This window comes from Nicotiana sylvestris, chromosome 4 (genome assembly GCF_000393655.2).
Source record: "Nicotiana sylvestris chromosome 4, ASM39365v2, whole genome shotgun sequence".
In the NCBI taxonomy this organism is placed as follows: Eukaryota; Viridiplantae; Streptophyta; class Magnoliopsida; order Solanales; family Solanaceae; genus Nicotiana; species Nicotiana sylvestris.
Window position 1 is genome coordinate 91,438,304 of NC_091060.1, and position 27,425 is coordinate 91,465,728.

Here is a 27,425-nt window from a genome sequence, read left to right on the forward strand (position 1 = left end):
TCTTAATTGGCAACTTTATTCACTAGTTCATGTCTAGTTCATCCATTTAACTCAACCGATGTCAATATAACCTTAAGAACTTGTTGGAACACAATATAATTACCTCCTACAGTAGATGCAAGTCGAAATCCATGTTATATTTAGCTTACAACATCCCAACATACCCCAATCAATTCATACCAGAAACAACGACTATAGTAGTGTCCAACACCCCGAAAGTATTATAAAGAATGACTAATCCACTATTTCACCAATATGTGGTGTTTCTCCACACCATTTATCCTCCAAAAATTCCATTAAATAGCAGCAAAATATACAGCTCAAAAGCTACACGAAACAGCCCACAAAACAGTCCATTACAAATCAAATAACTCGAACTCACGGCTTCCGATCACCGTCCCGTGAGTTCTAAATATTATGAAATGAATTAATCAACCTTACTTGATATTTAAGATCTTGAAACCAGAAATTAGGCATTTTTATTAACTTCAAACTACAAAGAAAAAGAGAGGTTATATAGCAATACTTACGTCGTGGGGATCGCTCTTGTGTTATTGCTTCGTGATTTCGTGCCTCGGATGATAGTATCGTTGAAAATCCTTATGGAGAACTTGAGGATGAGTTTAGGGGTGTTATATGGTCGAGCTCTCTGGAAAACCAAAGTAAGAGACGAGACAGAGAGATAAACATCCCCTTTTCTAAAAGTCAAAAAGGTGCCACGCGCCACTCTCTCATTGGCCTTTTTTTTCAAACGCTTATATCTTTTTATCCGGATGTCGTATAAACAAACGGTTAAGAGCGTTGGAAACTACATTCCAGACCTTCAATTTGGTATATAATATGTCCCAAAAACATCTCATATAGCACACGAAATATATTACTAAAAAAAACTTCATTACAAGGCAAATCCTTAGTCGGTTTTTCCGCAACTTAAATCCGATTTTTCTCAAACTTTATACTTCATATTCAAACATCATATATAGTCATATCATGTCTTTAAACTCATTTAAATCATGATTAACAAGTCTCATATTCATCTTAACTTGTGTAACACTTCGGCAAACCTTTCTTGTCCTTATAGAAGGATTTCATCCTTTTTGAGTTTACATTAGATAATCCTATAATGATAGTAACATCTGAAGTACGGGGTGTAACAACATGTACCCTTATAAATATTTATCCTTGAATATTAACTCTCAAAGGCTTGAAAAAAAATATGGGATGTAACACCATTAAATTACTTTATATACTTTCCAAGAGGATCTCATTTTCGAGCTTACATCAACGGACTTACGACGTACTTTCACGTATAAAAATATGGGTTGTAACAAATAATTAGATGGAGATCACTCTCTCACTCTAGGACTCTTTTCTCTCACTCTAAAGCATCAGAAATATGCTCAAAATGAACCATAACATATGTTTTAACGACATGGGACCGGGTTTAAAATTTAGAAATTTGGAGCCCCGACACGAATCAACGGTTGCATGCTTCTGGCCCTTAGGTTGGAAATTTTTCTGCTTCGGTCTGCGATCCGCGGACCTGTTCTGTGGTCGCATAATACACCGCAGAACACCCCTCTGAGAATTTGAATGGGGTTTCGTGATGGATTATGCGGTACGCATAGTAATTATGCGACCGCATAATGGACCGCACATTTGGTCCAAAATCAACTCAAATCCCTGCTTCACTAAGCGGCGGTTCTGTGGTTCGCATATTAGATCTGCAGTCACAGATTTGGCCGCACAATTGCCCTGAATTTTCCAAACATTTTCTTCAACTCACCAACACACTGCTTAGCCCAACAAGTCCAAACCGCGGCGAGCTTGCGAACCGCGGAGGATCTCAATAATCTTTAACACATGAACCTAATTTGGCACCACGAAATTCCAAGTTTTAGGAATTTTTTTTTTTTACGGGTCCATACACATAATTACCCCATTGGGGTTGTACCAAAGTTCCAATTGCACCCCTTAAAAATACGGGTGTCCTATAACTCCCTATATTTATTCAAAATATAAAAAGTTTCACCTTTTAAACTGATGTGGCATAGAGAGTGATACATACTCTCTTGAGGAGAGTTGGAGACAAAAAATACAGGTTAAAAATTTAATTTTGCCACCCTTTTTTTAAAATGTATTCCCTACTTTTCTTATTATATTTTTTTCTAAGTTTTCCTTTTCTTTTTCCTTCTTCTTCACTTGCTCTTCACCTGAAACAATGGAGATTAATATGATAAAAGCTCACTTCAATCTCATAAATTAAAATTCTAAAAGATTAAACAATTATAAGAAACTCTATCAGATTTTAAACCGATGAACAATGGTACCAAATTTGGGGGGGTTTCGCTCTAAGTCCAAAATTGCGAGTTCGAACTCGATTGGGTGTGGTCTAATCTTGCTGGAGACATAAATCGTAGCTGAACCCACAATTGGGAGTTGATTGGAACTGATTTGAGGTAGTTTTAGTCAGAAATTTCAAACTAATTTGCGGTGAAGACGAGGAAATGGGTTTCTTCGATTTTGCGAGTATTTGTTCAAATTCATATTTGGGTGTTGATTCTCTGTTGGTGAGTTCGTAGTTCATATTTGAGCTCCATTGCGAAGGTATTGACTGAGTTTTGGGTTGTGTATTGACTGAGTTTTGCGAAGGATGAGTCTCTAATGGGTTTGTTTTGGGAAGAAGAGAAGATGTGGGAAAGTGGGTTGGGTTTAATGGAGTTCTGCCGGTAGAAATCTCCGGCGAGGCTGAGCTCGTCGGAGAAGAAGGTCCCAAAAAATGAAGAAGCAAAAATATAAAAAGATAAAATTAAAATAATATAAAAATAAAAATAATGAAAAAGAAATGACGTGGCACAAGCTGATTGGTGCTTGTAATCCACTGATTTTCTTGAAACTGGTGGTTATCTCAAAAGGTGGTATTTATTACAGTTCAAATAAAACCAAGGGGGTCATAGGACACCCGTATTTTTAAGGAGTGCAACAGGAACTTTGGTACAACCCCAATGGGGTAATTATGTATTATCCCTTAAAGGCTTTGTGCTAGATGTTTGATATTCTGGCATCAACTCAACTGGAAATTGGATGATAGAAACCATAGTTTGAAGTTCTACTTTAAACATGACAATCAGCATAAAGTATCAAAGCAATATTTAGGGATTGTTTGCTAGGGTGTATAAGAATAGTAGTGAATAGGGCGTATTAGTAATACGGGGATTAGGAATGTAGAGATTAGTTATGCTGGTATTAATTAAGCTGAGATTATTTCTTATGACTGTTTGGTGTAATACATTTAAAATAACATGTATTCTATAATTTCTGAAAGAATTATTTGTCTACAATAATACCCTCCACATTCTTTAGCTTTGAGGGACTTCAAGGGTAATTTTGTCTTTAATCATGCGTATGCATGTATTAATAGTCTTGGTATTTCTAATACCATGGTTTGTTATGCATTAGCTATACATAGGATAATACCAAATAGGGTGTATAACTAATACTTGTATTAGTTACTAGTTATACATTGATTGAAAAAGTGTATCAAACAAAGGATTAATCATACCAAAGCTAACACATGCATTATTTTTCCTAATACATCCTACCAAACGACTCCTTAATGCTTTGTAGTTTCTGTCAAGTTTCAGTGATAGATTGCTAACAACCACGTGTCCCTTCATATTGTGGTGAAACTTGAAAGTAAGTTGGCCACACACTCGGCTCACAACACAATAGAAAGAAGAACGGAAAAGCTAAACAAAAGTAATCAAATCTAGCAGAGCTTGCTTTAGACAAACCCCAGACAAGTGCACGGAGGGATAGACACAGACAAATATGTCAAAAGAACAGAGGATAAAGGTGTGCGAATACAAGGGTCTACCAGAAAATTAGAGCATTACAACCAGAGAAAGTGAAATTAGTGAAGCAATGAAATACATAAAACGATTTACAAAACACTTGGAGGAACATAACTCCAGATTACAGTAACAAGAGGACCAAAGTTAGTAATTTGCTCATATTTTAGGCAATCGGCTACTAGCATGTGGTAGCATATTACTCCATTTGGTAACAAGTATTATTTTCGGCTCCTTTACGGTACATATGCCAGGATCCAGCATTACATCTTATAAATCAGTATTTCAACCTTTACCAAAGTAAGGACAGCTTATGCAATGTAAGAAAAAGGGGCTTTGCTAGGAAGTACCGAGGAAACAATATATACATGAGTGTGACAATTGGCATATATTGATCAGTTCTCCTTATTAAAGCTTTGATCTTGAAGCTCAACTCACAATGCTAGAAGAGGCATGGAAAAAGTAACACAAATGTGCCAGCACTTCAATGCTCATCATCGGCTACATGGATAATCTGGCGCACTTAAATGTGTTGCTGAAAACTTATAGACAGTGGAGATGATGCTTACTGCTTTGCCCCTGGATGCCATTTTATGCTGCATCCAATGCTAGTAGCAAGTACAAAAACCGAGATCAGTACATAACCTAAGAGCATAATCCTAACCTCAACCATTCCCATTAGGCTTTTCAAGGGAAGAAAACCACAAATGCTTGTAAAACCAGAAAAAACAGACAATAAGGGGGCATATAAACGGAAATAAGAGTACCTGGGTTTTTGATTGGATGAAACTGGCTGGCCACTAAGCACGCAATCTATTGCTAGGCTCAAGTCCCTAGGAGATGTGTCATAACAACTATATTAGGAATTTGCAATAGTACACTAGATTCCTGAGAGAAAATTGAATAGACAATGTTACTAACCTTCCTGTGACAGGTGCATTGTTACTTGGCCTTGAATCATCAAATTGACCATGATACACTAGCTCAAAGGGCCTTCTGCCATCCTGTCACAAAATGAAATTCTTTAACTCTGCAAATAATTCCCAAAACAATAAAAGCAACATTGCTTTACAACTCTTGTGAGAATACTTATTTAGAGGCTTCGAGAATATGTTAGTAGTATTAACTTGGGATGAAAGAAATGAGAGGAAACACTACAATACTCTCAGTAAGAACTGGGATAGAAAGCCATGAACTGTGGTTGAGAGGATTTCAAACAAGGGGGTAAAATACATCTATAAGGGAGATAATGCATATATTTAAGAAAGAAACAAGGGACAGAAAAGCATTTTAAAATTTCAAAACAGGGGTATGGTGTGTCATGCTAACTTTGAAGCTTTCAGATATAACTCGAGTAGTCATTACCTTTTTGAACAGGAAAAATTCTGGTGTACAAACAGCCCCAAAGTCTTTTGCAACTTCTTGTGACTGCAAGAAAAACATCAAGCTGAAGAAGTTCGAACAAGTTCGATGCGAAACAGATTGTAAATATTTTCAAATAAAAACATAAGAAACAGACAGCAGTGGATACATGTCAAGTAGTGTTTTGCACACCTCATCTTTGTACAATAGTTAATGAGCACAAAGTATCAGTGCAATTTAGAAGATTTCTTGCCAACTGTGATAACTCCATAATTGTACTTCCACAACTTAGTTTAGACAATTGCAGCCTCAAGGGAGAACAACAAGTTGAAAGAGGTAGAGTCAGAGGCGTAAGCAGCCTACGATCACTGGGTCCAACTGAACCCAAATGACCTCCTGTTCTTGTGTCATGGTTAACCTAACTAAACTTCTGGAAGGTATAGTTAAAATGAAAGTACTTAAGAGGCTCCAGGTCAGATATATAACAGCAGCAACTTCATTCAAACTTTTTTAGTTGCTCAATCCCTAAAAGATAATGTAAGTTTCAGTGAAAAGGGTTAAATATTTTTGGGCATTGCCCCAACTCCTAAGCCTCATCAGGGCTCCGCAGCAACGTGGAAAATAGTAAGCTTCCAGACATGCTAAGTCTCAGCAACCAATTTGGACAGCGGGAGTAGAACCAGTATGAATAGTAACTAGAGCTGTTGATATTCTCAACAGAACTGAACCAGTGTTGTAGAAAAATATAGTGGTGAAATAAGGGGTAATAGCAGACTGGCCTGGTGAGCATGTGAATCTAGCCAAACATTGATATCCAGCAACAAATATATTTCCATAAAAAATGAAAAAAAGAAATGGGATGATAACTGAAAGTGATATATATACAATACAAGCAATTATATTGAAAACTATCATCAGGAACTCGTTATAGAAGCACACCTCATCATAAAGATAAGGGAAAGGATATTTGAAGAGCTTAGCGTCTTCTGCCATGAATTCAGGTCCATCCTGTGAAAGATGGAGAAACTCACAACAATTCCATAATGGTCTCACAAAACCAAGAGATCATAGGTTATATAGCATCTGAACCTGTGGATGTGTAACTACAGAGTTTGAAGATATTCCTACCACCGCAAGCCCTTTCTGCAGCAAAGATGAACTTCTTGATGTTATTCTGCTCGTTTCAACTACTGAGCTGACAGAAAGCAGAGAGTGCATGTAATACGTGAAGTTAAAAAGGAAGGGAAACCGAATCAGATTACCACCTACCTTCATGTAGAAATTTGAAAGTTTAACAATATCCTTCTTCAAATGTATGACAAATGGACAATGGTTGCAGATGAACATAACCTGCGAAATTACATTATTAGAGTTGAATCACAGTTAAAACAAGTTAATATAAGAGGGAAAGGATATTCATTGCTCTTTAATTCTTTTTTCAACCTTCAGCTCTTATAAAAACAAAAAACTTCTAATTTTAAGTTAAACCCATGTGCTGGCAGAAGTATATATTGTATGGCTAACAGAAGTATTTATTTAGTTAAGGACTAATGAGAACATGTTTTATGGCCTACAGAATTCAGTTCATTTTACAGTTTGACCACATGAAATTAATGACAATATGGATGAAGGTCAAGAAGACAAGCTCACTCAGATGGACATTATTAGTAAAGTCAATAACTCGAGAACACCCAATAAATTCACCACACTAAAGTCAATGGAGTAGCCATCAATAAATGTGCAGCATGTATATCGCACACGAAAACCTGGAGTAAACTCGTTATTGGGTTTACTCAATTGCGGACCTACAATGTAGCTATTGGGTGCTCAAGCACCCCATTGTACTTTACCCAGATACTATATTTTTAGGCAAAATACATATTTTACCCATCGACCTTGTCCCCAAATACATCTTACACACAGGGGCGGCTCGTCCATAAAGCAGGTAAAGCAATTGCTTTAGGCCCCATATTTGTTGAGGCTCCATTTTTCTCCCCGCCTTATAGGCTGGCTATATATAAAAAAATTTAAAATAGTTATGTGAAGTGAAAAAGTTTGATTTCTTTATTTAACAAATAAATAGATGAAGGATTTGCAACTGCTTTGATTTCTGTCAAGCAAATTGCATTTGAAATTAATATCGAACCCGAATTTCATAAGAAACGTGTAATATATGGGAAGAAACAATGTTAATAGTGAAATCTCAAAATCTCTCGATGAGTCATTTAAAGTTGATTACTTACTTTTTATACATATTTCCTCTGGTCCATAATAAATGACTTTTTAACCTTTGTTGTACCCCTTAAGAAAATATTGTCTCCTAGATCAAAAATATATTTTGACTGAATTATCCTAAATTAAAATTTATATGTTATTAACTTGATACATTGAGATATGTAAATAAGGGCAAAATTTGGAAAAATAAAGTTAATTCCTTCTCGATTATATAAAAGTATACTTATTTTGGACCAAAATAAAAGCCAAAAAAGTCACTTATTATGGACCGAAGAGAATAGTAGATGAGGTTTTTTTTTTTACTTTAAAATAGATTTAAACAATTAGAGGCATATGAAAATATTTTCAATTTTCTATTTGGCGGTAAAAACTGAGATCACTAGATGATGGAAATTTGAAAAGATATTGCCTTCATCTTGAATGCTCCTTAAATCACAATAATCAACCCGATACTGATAGTTTAGATTTATTTTCTGAATTAAAAATATTAAGAAAAATATTATAATTAGCGATAACAATTTAATTGATATACTCAATCAAATAAAAAGATTTGATTAATTTCCAAATGCCTATATTACTTATAGAATAATGTTAATAACTCCTATTACCGTTGCTTCATCAGAAAAAAGTATTTCAAAATTAAAATTGATAAAACCTTACCTAAGATCAACAATGTCTCAAAGATATTAAACGAATTAGCTATATATCGTCAATTGAGAAGACTTAATAGGAGAAAGGCCCCTCATAAAGTTTGGCTTTAGGCCACGAAATTGGTCGGGCTGCCTCTGCTTACACACCTGCTAAATACGGGAATAATATTAAACACTAAAACTTTTAAAAGTGTATCTATTACACACCTCTTTTGCCATGTGTCACACGCGTGTATTACACATAAAAGAGGTGCGTGAAAGCTAAAAAATTCATCTAAAATTAAGTTTCTTTCCTTCTATTTTTCCCTTTTTAAAACTATTTTCTTTTCAAATTAAAGAAAAAAATGTAACTCATGTCTTCTTTCCCAACCCCAACGTTCCCCCCCTCCCCCCCCATTTCGTCTTCTTCCCTAGCCCCCACCCTAGTTTTGTCTATCCCGTCCTGTTTCGTCTCCCAACCCCCATGACTAAGAAGAAAAAGAATAAGAAGAAGAACAGGGGAGCTATTGGGTCTTGTAAAAATCACCATTATTGATCTTTTGGAAAAGCTTGAAAATTTAATCAGGTCTTGTTGATTTTGGTGTTCCATGACCTAGAAAATTAGTTTGAATTAGTGATATTATTGAGTTAAAATTTACTTAAAACATGCTGAAAATTTGGTGATTCATTTTGATAAAATTCAAAAAACACCATTAACAAGCTTGAAGCTTTGGGTTTGAGCTTGAATCTAAAAGGCAGAATACATAAAATGACACCTGAACTTGTACTCAAATCCCTGTTACACACCTGTTGACCACGGGAATATTTTCAAACACTCAACCTTTCAAAATTGTATCTATTACACACCACTTTGCCTACATGGCACGCGCGTCCTTTACACACAAATAACGCGAGTGAACTAAAAAGTTTTGTATCTGAAGCCTCATGAAAACGCCACATGTCCAACTTTTTCCCATTTCTTTTTTTTTATTCATCTCCTTCATTTTTCTTCCTCCATTAATGCTCACAGAACCTCTTTCTAGTTTGTTTGTTTTTTTTGTTACTTTCCAAACTTTTTTTTTCTTCGTTTTTTCAACTAGTAAATAAAGCATTTTCGGATTATCAAGAGATTGGTGTGAAATTGTTAGCTCGGAAAGTGCGGTTTCAATTAGACCCAAAAAATTTCGATTCAAAAAGTGCAATTATTAGCCCGAAAAATCAAGAGAACAGTACTAAAATTGTTTATGTGAAATTATTTTTTTACTAAAATTGATATTTGGATACTTAATTAGTTGTTGATTAGAAGCTCCATTTCAAGTTGGAACTCATTTGGAGATGAATTGAGAGTTGGATTGAAACTTGTTGAAGAATGCCAAAGAACAATGTTTTGAATTAAGTGTTGGATATTAGACTTGAAGAAGTCTAAGCTTGATTTTAAAAATTTTGGTAGCTGAAATTAAGATGAAAGTAGGCACAGCCATGGTGGTTGGTCTTGTGAAGAAGATGAGTTCCCTTTTCTTTTTTCTTTTTTTGCCTGGGTTCCTTTTTAAAAAAAAATTGCTGGAGACCTTTTTTGATTTTTTAACTTAATAACACATGTCACGATGATATTGGTGCGTGACATACACCTATTTAAACGAAGTGGTCAAATATCAAAGTGGTGTGTAATAGATACAATTTTGAAAGGTTGAGTGTTTAAAAATATTCCCGTGGTCAACAGGTGTGTAACAGGGATTTGGGGTACAAGTTCATGTGTCATTTTATGTATTCTGCCAATCTAAAATTCGTTATAAGGATCTTGTTAAAGCTTTGGGTTTGAGCTTGAATCTAAAATTTGTTATAAGGATTTGTGATGGATGTTGTTAAAACTTGTTAAAAATCGACAAGGAGTTAAATCTATAGTTAGAGAAGAAGGTGCTTATGGTGGAAAGGTTGGTGGGGAAGATGATGGGGTTGGGAAGATGAAGAGGGGGCGCAGGGTTTTTTCTTTCCTGGGTTTTTTTCTTTGGGAAGATGACCGGGGGAAGTTTTTTTTCCAGTTTTTCTTCTTTTTTTTTCTCGATTTATGATACGTGTCAAATGCTGATTGGCGCGTGTAATAGCAATCTTTAAGCAGATGTGGTCAAACACCAAAGTAGTGTGTAATAAACACACTTTTAAAAGTTTTGGTGTGTAATATTATTCTCGTGTTTAACAGGTGTGTAAGAGGGATTAGGGGACAAGGTCGATGGGTAAAATATGTATTTCGCCTATATTTTTATAACTACTAGTAACATATAAAGATTTTAGCTGCACATCCAATCTCAAAGTAGCACTTCAAGATTTAAGGCAGTTGAGCACCCCCGACTTAGAAATCCCGGGTCCGCCACTGGGATACTAAAAGTAAACCTGGATGAAACTCAAAAAGCTTCTCTTATATGGAAATTAAAGAATGGTAGAAAATACTATGTGAAATCATGTTGCGACTACTTATTTAAAAAGGGGGCAACAAAAACTGTAGATTAGCAACAAAAAATGATCTTGAGAATAAAATCCCCAACTAGAGTGGCATGCTATGGATGGACAGAGCTATAAGAGGAATGCTTGATAGGTGACAACTAAAAAAATAAGAGATTTATAGGTAGCAGGTGTTAGGACCGAAAAATCAGGTGTCATGCGGAAGCTAGTAAAGAAAACTTTAAATGACAAGAAATCAGACAACAAAAGAGAAATCTACCAAAAGAGACACAAACATTTAACGTGGTTCGGTCAATTTTACCTACATCCACGGGCGAAGATGAGAAATTCACTATATAAAAGAGAGTACAAAATATCGAGAGAACAACCTCACGAAGAGGCAAACACAGGTGACACGCTAACACTTGTCCCGTAAAGTTTTTCCCCTAAACACGACTCTCAAACCCCATATGGCTACATTGTGGATGCTACTGAATGAGAAGGAAGGATCCTTAATTTATAGAAGTTCAAACCTCTTCCTATAAGAAAAGGAACTAGCCAAATATGAGAGATTTAAAATTTCCTTCTATAAGAAGGAAAACCCTATTATGATAAATATGTTGTCCTTTCCTTCAAGAGATAGGAAACCAAATATGATAAGAAAATCAAAACAAACACCTAACAATTCTCCCCCTTGGCCTGAATTTTATGACAAAATAAACTTGATCCACCCTCTTCACATAATATTCAACAGGTCGTATCTCCAAATCTCCAACAGAAAGTTTGTCTCACGTGAGTAGTACTCCAGTCAAATTTCTTAGGTAAAAAGCATAATTACCGTCAAATAAGTCGCGGCTAGAACTAAACCCGCTAAGATGAACTTGTCTTGAATCTCGCTCGATACCACTTGTTAGGACCGAAAAATCAGGTGTCATGTGGAAGCTAGTAAGAAAAACTTGAATGACGATAAATCAGACAACAAAAGAGAAATCTATCAAAAGAGACACAAACATTTAACGTGGTTCGGTCAATTTGACCTACATCCACGGGCGAAGATGAGCAATCCATTATCTAAAAGAGAGTACAAAATATCAAGAGAACAACCTCACAAAGAGACAAACACAAGTGACACACTAACACCGGTCCCGTAAAGTTCTTCCCCTAAACACGACTCTCAAACCCCATATGGCTACATTATGGATGCTACTGAATGATAAGGAAGGATCAAGATGTTTTAGAAGGCTTCATCATTCTGTGAGAGCAAGTCTGATGATAGGTGATTCTACATATTTACATCTACCAAGACTCTTCATTTGAGAACAAATTCAAAGAAAGAACGGGCAGCCTAGATAGAAGCTTTGATATCAACAAGAAATCTTTTTCAGTTGAGACCTTTGAATGATAATTTCAACCTTTTGCAAAATGATGTATCTATATCTACTGAAAGGTTGAAAAAATGGTTGCTTGACGAGGGTATTGGTGAGGGACTTGTCAATGACTGTGCGCAGATCATGTTGTCCAAGTTTCAGAAATAAGAGGACAACTTAAAAGTCTTTGTAACGAGCGCTCTAATCTGCTGGACACATTAAGACAGTTGGAGGCAGCTAATATCGAAGCTGAAGCTTCCGGGGTTCATGATGGTGAATTCCAACTTATGAAGCAACTCTCCAGTTTAGGGCGTGGCAAGTACACTGAATGGAGTACGACTGAATCGTCCGATGATATTGAGAAAAAAGAGCTTGATGAAGAGGAAGCCATTTATCTTGACGCAAATAAATGTTTCTTTGAACTTAATTTATCTGGTGGGTCAGTAGTTGTGGACCACATGGCAAGCGATTCCATTGATGATTTGCACAAGTTACACGCAGAACGAAGTTGCCGGATCCAATTGAAAAAGAGAATAGAATTAGGTCATTGGGCCTTTGGCTGGACAACATGGGCATGAGCTCAACAAACTCCCCCTCCAGCCAAGGGGCCAAATATGTTTCAAGTAAAGGAACTATTGATAAGCTTCATGCCTGCCAATTTTCTACAAAACGCATGCTTATATGCAAGCTTAACTACGCAGTCCCCAGGCTCTCCCATGTCAGTCAAAAGTACATACTCATCAAAAGGATAGCGCATGGAGTTTTGTTTTTCCCTTGTAGATCTTCTTAGAGAGGTTTCAGGAGTGTGAGAAGGCACGGGAGAAAATATGATATATTGATATTGTGTGTGATGCAATACAAGAGGTGCTATTTATAGTTACTCTATACAAAGGGGATACCACTCCTATTCCAATGTGGGACAATTACATAGCTATCTCTAACACTCCCCTCAAGCCGGAGCATATAAATCATATGTACCGAGCTTGTTACATATATAATCAATGCGAGGACTAGTGAGGGACTTGGTGAAAATATCTGCAAGTTGATCATTCGATCTCACAAACTTCGTAGTAATATCTCCTGAGAGTATCTTTTCTCTGACGAAGTGACAATCAATCTCAATGTGTTTAGTTCTCTCATGAAACACCGGATTTGATGCAATATGAAGTGCAGCTTGATTATCGCACACAAGTTTCATCCGACTGATTTCACCAAATTTCAACTCCTTGAGCAATTGTTTGGTCCAGACTAGTTCACATGTTGCCATAGCCATTGCTCGGTATTCTGCTTCTGCACTAGACCGAGCAACTACATTTTGTTTCTTACTTTTCCAGGACACCAAATTTCCTCCTACTAAAACACAATATCCAGACGTAGAACGTCTATCAGAAGGTGATCCTGCCCAATCAGCATCCGAGTACCCAACGATCTGCTCATGACCTCGATCCTCAAACAGTAATCCTTTACCTGGAGCCGATTTTATATACCGGATAATGCGGACAACTGCATCCCAATGACTATCACAGGGAGAATTCATAAACTGACTTACAACACTCACAGGATAAGAAATGTCGGGCCTAGTCACTGTGAGATAATTTAATTTACCAACCAGCCGCCTATAGCTTGCAGGATCGCTAAGCGGCTCCCCTGTCCAGGCAGAAGTTTAGAATTCGGATCCATCGGCGTGTCAACAGGTCTGCAACCTGTCATCCATGTTTCCTCAAGAATGTCTAACACATATTTCCTTTGAGAAATAACAATACCTGAGCTAGATTGAGCAACCTCAATACCTAGAAAGTACTTCAATCTGCCTAGATCCTTAGTTTGAAAGTGCTGGAAGAGATGTTGCTTCAGATTAGTAATACCATCCTGATCATTGCCCGTAATAACAATATCATCAACATAGACTACCAGATAAATACATAGACTTGAAGCAGAGTGGCAATAAAACACAGAGTGATCAGCTTCACTACGAGTCATGCCAAACTCCTGGATAACCGTGCTGAACTTACCAAACCAGGCTCGAGGAGACTGCTTTAGACCATAAAGTGACCGACGCAAGCGACATACAAGGCCACGAGACTCCCCCTGAGCAATAAAACCAGGTGGTTGCTCCATATAAACCTCATCCTCAAGATCACCATGAAGAAAGGCATTCTTAATGTCCAACTGATAGAGGGGCCAATGACGAACTGCAGCCATGGATAGAAAAAGGCGAACTGATGCCACTTTAGCCACTGGAGAGAAGGTATCACTGTAATCTAGCCCAAATATTTGAGTGTATCCTTTGGCAACAAGACGTGCCTTAAGTCGATCAATCTGGCCATCGGGACCAACTTTGACTGCATAAACCCAACGACAACCAACGGTAGATTTACCTGAAGGAAGAGGAACAAGCTCCCATGTACCACTTGTATGTAAAGCAGACATCTCGTCACTCATAGCCTGTCGCCATCCTGGATGAGACAATGCTTCACCTGTAGACTTAGGGATGGAAACCGAGGACAATGAAGATATAAAAGCATAATGGGGAGATGACAGACGATGATAACTCAAACCAACATAATGAGGATTAGGGTTTAGTGTGGTCCGTATACCTTTTCGAAGTGCAATCGGTGTACTAGGAGCAGGATCCGCAGTAGGAGCCGTGTCAGGTGCAGGACGAGAACCAGATGGGCCTGATGTAGGGCGCGAACGACGATGATAAGTCAAGAGTGGTGTTCCTGTGGCTGGGGAACTATGAGGGATAACACTGGACTCCTCAAAAGTTGGTATGGGTGAAACCTCTGTGGTTGAAGGTGGAGGAGGATTACTAAACTCCTCAAAAGTCGGTATAGGTAAGACCTCAGATATGTCATGGTGGTCAGCAGAAGTGACATCAGTTGTGAAGAAAGGTTTAGACTCGAAAAATGTGACGTCAGCTGACATAAGGTACCTATGAAGATCAGGTGAATAACAACGATATCCCTTCTGAACACGAGAATAACCAAGGAAGACACACTTGAGAGCACGAGGAGCTAACTTATCTTTCCCCGGGGCTAAGTTATGAACAAAACATGTGCTCCCAAAAACCCGAGGTGGAAGAGGGTATAAGGCTGACTGGGGAAACAATATTGAATGTGGAATCTGACCCTTGATGGGAGATGAAGGCATCCTATTAATCAAATAACAAGCTGTGAGAACTGCATCGCCCCAAAAACGCAGCGGAACACGAGACTCAATTAGAAGTGTGCGAGCAGTCTCAATAAGGTGCCTATTCTTTCTTTCTGCAACCCCATTTTGCTGAGGGGTATAAGGACAAGATGTCTGATGAATAATTCCATGAGAAGACATAAACTGCTGAAACTGAGAAGATACATATTCTAAGGCATTATCACTGCGAAAAATGCGGATAGAGACACCAAATTGGTTTTTGATTTCAGCACAAAAACTCTGGAATATAGAGAATAACTCAGAACGATCTTTCATTAAGAAAAGCCAAGTACATCTTGAGTAATCATCAATAAAGCTAACAAAATAACGAAATCCCAAGGTTGAACTGACTCTACTAGGACCCCATATATCAGAATGAACCAAGGAGAAAACAGACTCTGCATGACTCTCAACACTACGCGTAAAGGAAGCTCGGGTATGTTTCCCAAGCTGACACGACTCACAATCTAATCTAGACAAACTGGATAAACTAGGCACCATCTTTTGAAGTTTGGATAAACTCGGATGTCCTAAACGTCTGTGGATTAGATCTGGAGGATCTGTAACTAGACATGTTGTGGAAGGACTGAGCGAGTTAAGGTAGTAAAGACCTTCTGATTCACGACCTGTACCAATTGTCCGTCCCGTACTGCGGTCCTGCATAATAAAAGAATCATCAATAAAATATATACCACAATTGAGGGCACGAGTCAAACGACTAACAGATGCAAGACTAAAAGGACAACCAGGAACATAAAGAACGGAATCTAGGGTGATAGAAGACAATGGGTTGGCTTGTCCAACTCCTTGTGCCTTAGTTTGACATCCATTGGCTAAAGTAACAGTAGGAAGAGACTGTGAATATACAATATTCGACAAAAGTGATTTATTACCAGAGATATGATCAGAAGCGCCTGAGTCCATGACCCATGGTCCAAGAGTACTAGACTGGGAAACACAAGCAAAAGAATTACCAGCAATAGGAGTGTCAGTCTGGGCAACTGAGGCTACTTGTGGAGATGTTTGCTTACTTGCTCGATACTGAAGGAGCTCATTATATTCTTCTTTAGATACAGAAAAGCCCTGGTTACCTGTAGTCTCGCTCTGAGCAACGTAGGCATTTTTGGATGGACGGCCATTTAAGGAATAACACATTTCGCGAGTGTGTCCAAGTTTGTGACAATAAGAACACTTGGGTCTAGATCTCCCAAAACGACCGCCTCCTCGTCTATTCTCCATAACTTGAGATGCCCGAACATCCACTGTCTGGGATGCAAGAACAGAGGAATCAAGTATCTGTGATGAAATCACTGGGTGACTTGGTGCTGCAGCAAGGCGAAGTAATCGAGAGAATAATTCATCAACTGTAGGGACAGTCGGACTCGCCAAAATCTGGTCTCGTACTGAATCAAGATCATGAGGAAGTCCAGCGAGTGTAAGAACTAGAAACATTTTCTGTCGCTGCTCTTGTTGTTTTGACACACTAGCAGAAACTGGCATCAATGTCTCAAATTCCTCCATGACTGCCTGTACCTGACCCAAGTAAGTAGACATATCTAATTCTTGCTTCTTTAAGTTTGTCATCCGTGATATCACATCATAGAAGCGAGATATATCATTAGTGTATAACGTACGAGCCTTTGCCCAAACCAAATAACATGTCTGGAATGGCCGAAACAAAGGCATCAACTTAGAATCAATAGAACGCCACAAGATGCTACATAATTGAGCATCAATTTTTGCCCAAAGCGCTATCGCCTTTTCATCTCCTTCGCTAGACTGTTTAATCAGATGATCTTGCACACCTTGACCTTTACACCACAACTCGACAGATGAAGCCCAAGCTAAGTAGTTTGAACCTCCCATTAAAGGTTCCGAGGTAATCATAACATTAGAGTTTCCAGAACTCATGCTTTTAGACCCAAAAACATCAATTCCCAAAGACATCTTGTAAATTATTACCAAATAAGAGAAATAATCAACTGTAATCCACTGAAAATAGAGTAAGGAACACTGAACCAGAATAGTAAACTACTGTAGCAGTTGGAAAGTTACTGTTGCAGCCGGAAAATATTCAAAGTGGTCGGAATGAAATAAAAACAGTAGGGGTAGGATCGGAATTACCAGAAGACCTAACTGTTCTGAAGGAACTTTTTCAAAAAATGGCCGGAAGTCAACTTTTTGAAATCACTATTCACGCTGGAAAAATAAAAAAATGGTCGGAATTTGGTGTAACCTGGATGGGTAGGCTCGGAATTGCAAGAGAAACAATCTGTCCTGAAGAGTCGTCGCCAAAAAATGGCCGGAAGGTGGCCCACGCAACGTTGGAACTTAGCCGGAAAATTTTCTTTAGACAGCTATAGTACCGCCAGAGATTTTCACTGGGATTTGGTCGCCGGACAGTGACTACTCTTGTGGTAGTGTTGGATTTTGTGCACAACACTGACCGAGACAAAGCATACGCAAAACAACTTTGAAAGTCGCCGGAAAAAAAGGGCTCCGGTGACTGATTTTACTTCCCGGAATCGCTGGAATTTATGCACAGCGATAAATCTCTCACGATAGCTCTGATACCATGTGAGAAGGCACGGGAGAAAATATGATATATTGATATTGTGTGTGATGCAATACAAGAGGTGCTATTTATAGCTATTCTATACAAAGGGGATACTACTCCTATTCCAATGTGGGACAATTACATAGCTATCTCTAACAAGGAGCATTCGAATTAGTTACCTGAGTAGGAATTGGTTGCTATCAACCATAACTTCATCAACTGGAGCATCCATAACATCTACACCCTGATGATTATTTTGATCTTGATCACTATCTTCATTAGCAATAGAAACTGGATCAATATCAACTAAGCTCTCATTACTCTGAGAATCTATCTTCTCATCTTTGTCAATATCTTCAATAATTTGGTCTTCAAAGAATATTACATCACGATTTCTAATAAGTTTATTGTCAACTAGATCATAAAAACGATACTCAAACTCATCTTAACCATAATCGATAAAGATGCACTGCTTAGTTTTGACATCAAGTTTCGATCTTTCGTCTTTAGGAACATGCACACAAGCTTTACACCCAAAAACTCTCAGGTGATCATAAGAAACATCTTTGGCAAACCAAACTTTGTCAGGGACATCACCATCTAAAGCAGCAGCAGGAGACATGATAACATAGGCAACAGTGTTAAGTGCTTCCGCCCAAAATGTATTTGGAAGTTTAGCATCTCAAAGCAAGCATCTAACTCTCTCAACTAGAGTTCTATTCATCCTCTCTGCCAAACCATTCAATTGAGGAGTCTTGGGCGGAGTATTCTGGTGACGAATTCCTTGTTCCTTGCAATAGTTATCAAATGGATCACAATATTCACAACCATTGTCAGTGCGAATGTATTTTAATTTTTTTCCCCATCTGTCTCTCAGCTAAGGCCTGAAATTCCTCAAACGCGCCGAGTGTTTGATCGATACACCCAGAGCTTACAAGAATGATCATCAATTAAGGTCATAAAGTAATGTGCACCACCTTTTGACTTTACTTTAAAAGGACCACACAAATCAGAGTGTACTAACTCCAATAATTCAGGCTTTTTTGAATGAGGATGGCTATGAAAGGAAACCCTTTTCTGTTTGCCAGCTAAACAATGGATGCACCTTTTCAGCTTTGCTTGTTTCACTCCAGAAAGCAAACTTTTCTTAGCCAAACACGTAATCCTCTCACTCACATGACTCAATCTTCTGTGCCACAATTCTGATAAAGTATCAGTTTCCATCAGATTTACGGAGTCATTAAGAATAGAGCCCTGTGTCACATATAACTGACAAGACTTGACTCTTCGAGCCACTACTAGTGAACCCTTGGCGAGCTTTCATTGGCCATTAAAGAGGGTATTATGGTAACCTTCATCGTCTAATCTTCCTGCGGAGATCAAATTGAAAGGAAAGTCTAGAGCATGTTGACATCTTGACTAACTAACGTTGAACCATTATTAGTTTTCAAACAAACTGTGCCAACACCAAACACCTTAACTTCACTGGAATTGCCCATTTTTAACACTCTAGAATCAATAGGAGTATAACATGAGAAAAAGTCTTTTCTTGGTGTAACATGTGAGGTAGCTCCAGAATCTACTATCCAGCTCGTCTCATCGGATACCAAATTGATGACGTTTTCATCAAAAGCAAAATGAAGGTCATCTCGAACAATAGCAACAATATTGTTCTCGTTATTTTCAACTTTCTTTCCTTCTCTAATGTCTTGCTTCAACTTGTGGCAAAACCTTTTGATATGTCCTTTCTTGACAAAGTGGTTGCATGTAATATTATGGTATTTAGACCTTGACTTACTTCTACTTTTACCTCTATTCCTCGAACCTCTTGCTTTATCTCTCCCCCGGTTTTCTGTAACCAAGATATCTGCTTGTGAGAACGAATCCTAAGATTTTCTCCTTACTTCCTCGTTCAACACACCACTCTTGGCATATTCCATGGTTACCTTACCTCCAGGAGCTGAATTTGTCAAAGAAACACGAAGAATTTCCCAAGAGTCTGCTAAAGTATTAAGAAGCCAAACTCCTTGCATTTCATCATCAAAATTAACTCACATTCCAGACAGCTGAACAAGGACGTCCTGAAAATCATTTATGTGATCAAGGATAGGGTTGCCCTCCTTATATTTAAAGGTCATCAATTGCTTTAGCAGGAACAACCCAGTTTTTGAAGCATAAAGAATCTTTAGCTTTTCCCACAATGATCCCGCATGTGTCTCATTCACAATATGGTTGCGAATGTTATCTTCAACCCATTGTCGTATATATACACATACTTGTTGGTGCTCGAAATCTCAATCTTCATCAGATATACTCTCGGATTTATAAGATGCAAAAACGGGTAGATGCATCTTTTTCACGAACCACAAGTCTTTCATCTTGCTTCTCCAAATATTATAATTGCTCCTATTTAAACATACCATCCTTCTCATATTCGCCTCCATTCCGTAAAAACCTGGATAAATAACCAAGACTCTAATACTACTGTTATGTCGAGGAAGATGCAAATCCGGAAATAAAGAAGATAAAGACACCAAATTTTAACTTGGAAAACCCTTCAAAACGAAGGTAAAAACCACGAGATCACAAAGATCCAAAAAACTCCACTATAACAATAAGAGGGTTACAAAAGTTCTCCAAGTTGGCTACACAACAAGTGCCAAACACGGAGCCACAATAACAACAAGAGCAACAACAAATCAATTGAACAAGGAAGAGAAGTCACAAAATTGGAGCTGTTGTTCAGGGCTCGAAATCAGATGCTAAGGCCTCCAAATCCGATCTCCACTGTTCAAATCAAAGACCAAGGATAAGATTGTAGATACTTGTCGTGACCTTGCTCCACTGGAAGATCTTCCCATCGTTGAATTCTAAGGTAAGAGTTCCAACAGGATCAAGTTGAATTGATCTTCCCCAAAATTTTGACTTAAGATTACTGTCAGCCCAGAATTTCCATCCTCTACCTTCACATTGATAGGCAATAAGTGTTGGGTGGTGACTAACCTTCTCAGAGAAAAAGCGGATTCCTTTCTCAAGAAAATCAGCTTCATAAGTTTCTCCAGGCAAAGGATTGAAAGGTTTACAGTTCCGGCCTTCGGTTGAAGCATAACCAGAGACAGCAAAAGCAGCAACATTTAGAATTCTTAAAAGGCTATTCCCCGATTTTCCATGTTCCTATGCTCTATCTAAGAGATATAAGTACTCTAAATCTTCGAAGCACTTTTGCAGGGACGACAATGGCTCATTGAAATACACTGGCAGGCAAACTCGTGTCAGATCTTTCCCGACATTGTCTTTGATCCGAATAGGAATGGAAACCAAAAGAGAATAAGATAAGGCCATTGGGCCTTTGGCTGGACAACATGGGCATGAGCCCAACAGAAGGGACTTGTTTTCCCGGGAAGAAGCAGAATCAGTTAGACACACTATACTATACTGTAAATACATTTGGCTGACATGGTGGACGTCTTGAGCCTGTGTGGTATGCATTAGGTAAATCATGGGAAAGAAGCAATATGTGCCCAATTGGTAGGGCAGAAAAAGCATAAACAACTCTGGAAGATCATTTCTCTGTGTATAATTTGGATAATATGGATGGAAAGAACTAATAGGTGTTCTGAGGGGAAAGCATAAATTCTGTATATTGATAACTTTAGATGCATTCGAAATTGAAATTTTTTGGAGCAAGTCTTGCTTTTTGATGACACTGATATATCTGTATTTCTTGAACTCATTACATGCATAATGAATCTAAGTATAGCAAATTCTTTTGCACACACACCGTACCTCCTTTACTACTGCAGTTTAGTGAAAAAATCATCATTTATGTATCAAAAAGAACTCTCACTTAGCACATTAAATTCAAAATTCACAATCGAACACATTCTTCCAAAGTCTGTAAACAAAATACACTCATTTATGCAAACAATTCTAAACAAGAAAAGAATTATAATAATACTTTCTGTATCTCAATTTTACTGTCTTGAGTATTTACATTCAATTATTAGAAAATTGAATTATCATTAATCTATTTAGCCTTTTGGATTCAATTATTACTTTTTTATAGCCGAGAAATTCCCTAGGGCTAGCGGCGCACAGTTTGAAACTCGATGATAATGGGCTCACCCTCTACCCTTCTCCATTTAAATATCATCCTTTTGTCTGCAGTAGGGTTTGAACCCATGATGCGCACCTAACCCACAGAACGCTCTTACCAATAAACTAAAGCCCTGGGGGCTTGTAGATTCAATTATTTTAATATGTCTCCATCCCATTTTAACAAACACCTACAATTATTTCTCTTGGACTTTGAAGAATTGGGGTCACTATCACTTTAGAAATTTCTAAATTTATCAGTAAAATCGAATTAATCCACATAAATTGAGACAGAAGGAGCAGCTATAGATGGCGATCTAGCCCTTCATTGTGCATTTAACCGAACCTACTACAGTACTACTCTCTACTCGCACCATGTACATTTCTAGAAAAAGTTTAGACTATGTATGTCTATAATAGATCGCATAATAATAACAGTACAATTTTATCATTTCAGGAAAATAATAGCAATAATATTGTTTTCTATTACCAGCAATGCAGGATATGGTTCAAAATCATCAAGCTTCCAAACTTTTCCAGTGAGAGGCTCCGTAAGCTGAAACATTACTCCCATTAAAGCAAAATTCTTTGTTTTCATACATTAATAAGCAACCAACTGCCAACATCACTTAATAAAAATAAAAAATTACCTCAAAATTGGGAGCTCTGAAACCAAGAGAGACGCCTTTGGACTCTGTCCTTGCAGCTCGTATCACTAGCTTCCTCGCCGGCAGAATTCTCCTGCGTTGCAGAGGATAATAGCCCTGCTTCAAGTAGCAGAGCGAGGACAGAGAAGAAGAAGCAGTTGTAGCGGTGGTGGATAACATGCGCCGGAGCGATAGTAAACGTGCGCCGGTTGATGTCACGGTGACTGTTGGAATAACCGCCATAGTTTCCCTGCTAATAAAAAATCTCTGCTTCACACGAAACCGCTATCCGGAGGTCAATATGGGTAGTTGAAATTATTCTGGGCCAGGAGGCTAAATCTATTGGGCCACTATTTTTATTGGGCTGACCTTAGTAATGAAGTGCACCCGTAGCCACTTTTAAACATGCTATTTAAATTATATTCACAATTTACAATATATTTAAAGATTAACCTATTCATACCAACTTCACGACTAAATATCCTGAATTTTTGTATCGTGAATTTTTGAGCTGCTAATTTGAATTTCAAGACTTAATGTCCCAAATTTTTTAGCTGATAATTTCTAAACTACTAATTCCGGACACATAATATTCGAATTTTTGGATACAATTTTCGAACTTTAGGACACAATGTCCTGAAGTTTGAATTTTGAGGTTTCCTGAAGTTTGAGTGAATTAGCTCATCATTAAATACAGTGTAAAGTGTGAATATATTTTAAACAGTATGTGTATGGGTCCAAATTTGACCGACCACGACCAACGACGAGTACGGTAAACGACAGGGTCTCTTTGAGTCGATGTCCCGAGTGAGATGACCTTAAAGCAAAGAAGAAACTGTACAACCCTTGTAATAGTGTAAGTCCATTAGGGGATATTAGGAATATTCCATCGAATATTCCTTGTATTTTGTCTTTTACAATTTAGAAGAGTTTCTCTCTTAGTATAAAAGGGGGATAATAACCTTGTAACGGAGGGGGGAACTCTGGAGAGATTATGATTCTTGAATGAAAAGAAACTTAACGATCATCTTCTCTTTGTCTATTATCTTTCTAGAGATTATTATATTCAGTTAAGATTTACCCTTTCATCTTTGATTGATTTGTTCAAAAAGGTTTTAATATCTTTTGAGTCAAACAATTTGGCGCCGTCTGTGGGGATTTCTATAGCTGAAATCGTAGTTTTCATCTAGGTTCTTGAAGGAAATAATCACCTTTTTCCAGCTCCATAAAAGCCAACGATGGAAGGAAAGGAAGAAGCAAGGCTAAAAGCAATAGAGGGTGTCACAAATAACCTCATGAATTCCCTCAGCGAGGCCAGTGGAGAAGACAATGAAAATGCAACACCAAATGTTACACCTGAGGGTGAGATTTCACCTCCTCTACACGGGGATCTAATGACCTTGCGTGAGAGAGGAACCTCAACATCCTCAGTAGGAGAAGCGCCACCAACAGTCAAAAGGCTACTAGAAGAATGGTTAACGAGTGCCTTGAGAAATATGCTCGAGAAACCCATTCAGGGAGGTCTCGAAGACGCGCCACCCACAGAAATCGCAGCTGCTACCGATGAGCCAAGCGTTACACGAATAGGTAACGCCCGCACTATTACTGATGCAGGTGATGATGCACTTATGGTAATCTTAAGGAAAATGGAAGAGATGGAAAATGAGAACAAAACACTCCACGGCCAGATGAATGAACATCAGGAAAGGGTAGATAAAATACCAGGTGCTCCGAAGTTGTTACCAAAACACGATATGGGCCGATTTGTCAAGAAACCGTATAGCAAAGGAGCAGCTCCCTATTCCATTCCAAAGACCTTCGAAATGCCGCCATATTTGAAAATATATGATGGCACTACGGACCTGGAAGTTCACCTAATCCATTACGTTACCGCAGTAAAGGGTAACGATTTGTCAAAAGAACAGGTGATGTCTGTACTGCTGAAAAAGTTCGGCGAAGCTCTGACAGGGGGAGCGCTGACGTGGTATTCCCAACTACCAGCACGATCAATATCCACGTTCAAAGAAATGGCAGACAAGTTCATCACCGCGACGCGGGAGAGAAAAAGGCAGAAACTAGAGTCAATGATATCTTTCCCGTCAGGCAAACGACGGGCGAGGGACTTCGGGATTTCCTATCCCGATTCAACAGAGTAAGGATAAGCCTACCAAACATGTCAATAGGGATGATAGTATCAGCCTTTCAAAACAAGCTAAAAAGAAACGGGTCAAAAGCAACCAAAAAGCTACTCAATAGACTCATGAAGTACCCTCCCACCACGTGGGAAGAGATCCACAATGCTTATTACACCGAAGTAAAGGCAGACGAGGATGACCTGAATGGCCCGCTTCAGCGATTAACACCAGTCCAGATCAAGACAAGAAGAGATCGCCACCATGATAGGCGAAGGGATCAACTACTACGCTTCAATCGAGAAAGACACCAGCCTTACATCCGAACATCCAATCCTCCACCTCCACGACATGCAAACGTCGCGCCTCGATATACTGCACCCTCCCGAAGAGAAAGAGGTATGCCTCCACTGCTATCTGCTCATAATTTTTGTGTTTCCTCCTCAGAAATAGTGTACGCACTGGAGAAGTTCGGTACGAAGGTGCAGTGGCCGCAAAAGATGAAGTCAAACCCAAGCACAAGGAGGTCAAATGTCCTGTGTGAGTTCCACTAGGAAAGAGGACACAAGACCGAGGACTGCATAGGTCTGCGACAGGAAGTAGTAAGAATGTTAAATCAGGGATACCTGAAAGAACTGTTGAGCGACAGAGGACGAGCCAACTTCGCTCGAGGATGCGATCAACCTCAAGGACCTCCAAAGCCACCATTACCCGCTCGTACCATACAAATGATCATTGGCGGCGGCTACGACATGGTAATCAACCATGTGAAATTCACCACCACACATAAACTCAAACGGATAGTCGCCCACGAACGGTATGATGACCTCGAAGATAGTATCTTCGACAAGTCAGATACCAATGGTTTGTCTTCCCCTCACTATGATGCTTTGGTTATAACATTACGCATCACATATACCGATGTAAAAAAGAATAACGGTGGATGACGGAAGCGGCGTGTGTATTGTTCACCCACGAGTTCTCATACAAATGAGGCTCGAGGACAAAATAATACCGCGTTGCATAACACTAACGGGTTTTAATAATGCAGTAGAGCAGACATCTAGAGAAATAGTGCTACCTGTCCTAGCAGGAAAGGTTACGCTGGAAACGACATTCCACATCATGAACCAGGAAATGACCTACAACGCCATAATAGGATGACCATGGATACACTCCATGCGAGTCGTCCCTTCAAGCTTCTATCAACTAATTAAATATCCCACCCCATAGGGGATATTCAGCATCCGAGGTGAGCCACGTACCGCCCAAGAATGCTACCGGATCGCCCAAGATTGCACATACACCAAACAAATAAATGGGGCAAGTGCGGAAGCATAGCAATCAGCCATGTCGGGAACAGAACACGACGTACAAGTAGAGGCCATCAAAGACCCGGACATCGTAGAAGCTTGCAAGGCAACCATAGAAGATCTCGATCTCGTCCAATTGGATAACACCGATAGCGCGAAAAAGGCTTATGTTGGACACAACCACTCGGAGCGAGGTAAGTATCGTGAGTTTTTAACTAACAACGCCGATTTGTTTGCGTTTTCCCACTCAGATATGCCAGGAATCCCAAGGGATATCGCCACACACAGGCTGAATGCCGATCTACTTTTTCCGCCGGTATGGCAAATGAGGAGAAAGTTTAATGCCGTAATTAATGAGGCGGTCAGCGAGGAGGTTGATAAATTACTCACCAACGGCTCCAAAGAATCAAAATACCCCCAGTAGGTCGCCAATGTGCTCATGGTCAAAAAGAAGAATGGGAAATGGCGAATGTGTGTTGACTTCACCGATCTAAATAAAGCATGCCCGAAGGACTCTTTTCCATTACCTCACATCAACCAATTTATCGATACAACAGCGGGGCACGAACTGCTGAGCTTTTTGGATGCCTACTCCGGTTATAACCAAATTCTAATGGCTGAAGAAGATCAAGAAAGACCACTTTCATCACTCATCAAGGAACGTACTGCAATAAGGGGATGTCGTTCGGGCTCAAGAACGCAGGGCCACGTATCAAAAGTTAGTCACCAAAATGTTCAAAGAACAACTCGGTAAGACCATGGAGGTTTACATCGATGATATGCTAGTGAAGTCGACAAAGAAAGAGGATCACATTGGTCATTTTAAGGAAGCCTTCGAGATACTAAGGCATTACGGGATGAAACTGAACCCCGAAAAGTGCGCCTTCGGCGTAACTTCAGGAAAGTTCCTTGGTTTCCTAGTGTCACAAAGGGGAATCAAGGTCAACCTGAATCAAATCAGGGCCATCAATGCAATACCGGAGATACTGACTAGTAAAAAGCAGGTACGGAAATTAACAGGGCAAATAGCTGCCCTATCAAGGTTCATTTCACGATCCTCAGATAGATGCCACAAATTCTTCAATGTGATAAGGAAAGACCACGGGCTGCAATGGAACAAAGAATGCATCGACGCCCTGAGAAAATTGAAAATGTATCTATCCTCGCCACCACTACTCATCAAAGCATGCCCGGGCGAATGTCTTGTGTATCTAGCAGTTTCTGTAGTTGCGGTAAGCGCAGTCTTAGTCAGTGAAGATAAAGGTATGCAATCTCCGATTTACTATATCAGCAAAACCTTAATCGAAGCCGAAACAAAGTACCCTCACCTTGAAAAACTAGCTCTGGCATTGGTCGTAGCTTCACAGAAGCTTAGACCGTACTTTCAATGTCACCCCATAAAGATGGTGACAACCTTCCCCCTAAGAGGTATCCTACACAAACCCGAACTCTCGAGTATACTAGCCAAGTGGGTCATAGAACTAAGCGAGAACGACATAACGTACCAACCGCGAACTACCATTAAGTCGTAGGTGCTCGCCGACTTCGTTGCTGATTTCAGCACGGAAATATTGCACAAGGTAGAACAAGAAGCACTCCGCACTTCCAC

The 27,425-nt window shown here is 39.0% G+C and overlaps 1 protein-coding gene across 1 annotated transcript; it reads right to left on the reverse strand.

Moving 5' to 3' along the window:
• Window positions 1-3,816: 3,816 nt before the first annotated feature.
• LOC104246167 (uncharacterized) lies at window positions 3,817-22,647 on the reverse strand. The gene is made up of 9 exons (XM_009801929.2): window positions 22,375-22,647; window positions 22,215-22,280; window positions 6,483-6,563; window positions 6,303-6,356; window positions 6,153-6,221; window positions 5,217-5,279; window positions 4,773-4,855; window positions 4,619-4,684; window positions 3,817-4,459 (listed from the first exon to the last, which is right to left on the reverse strand). The coding sequence occupies exons 1-9, from the start codon at window positions 22,612-22,614 to the stop codon at window positions 4,417-4,419; spliced, it is 765 nt and encodes a 254-aa protein (XP_009800231.1). The 5' UTR covers window positions 22,615-22,647; the 3' UTR covers window positions 3,817-4,416.
• Between the last annotated feature and the right edge of the window lie 4,778 nt (window positions 22,648-27,425).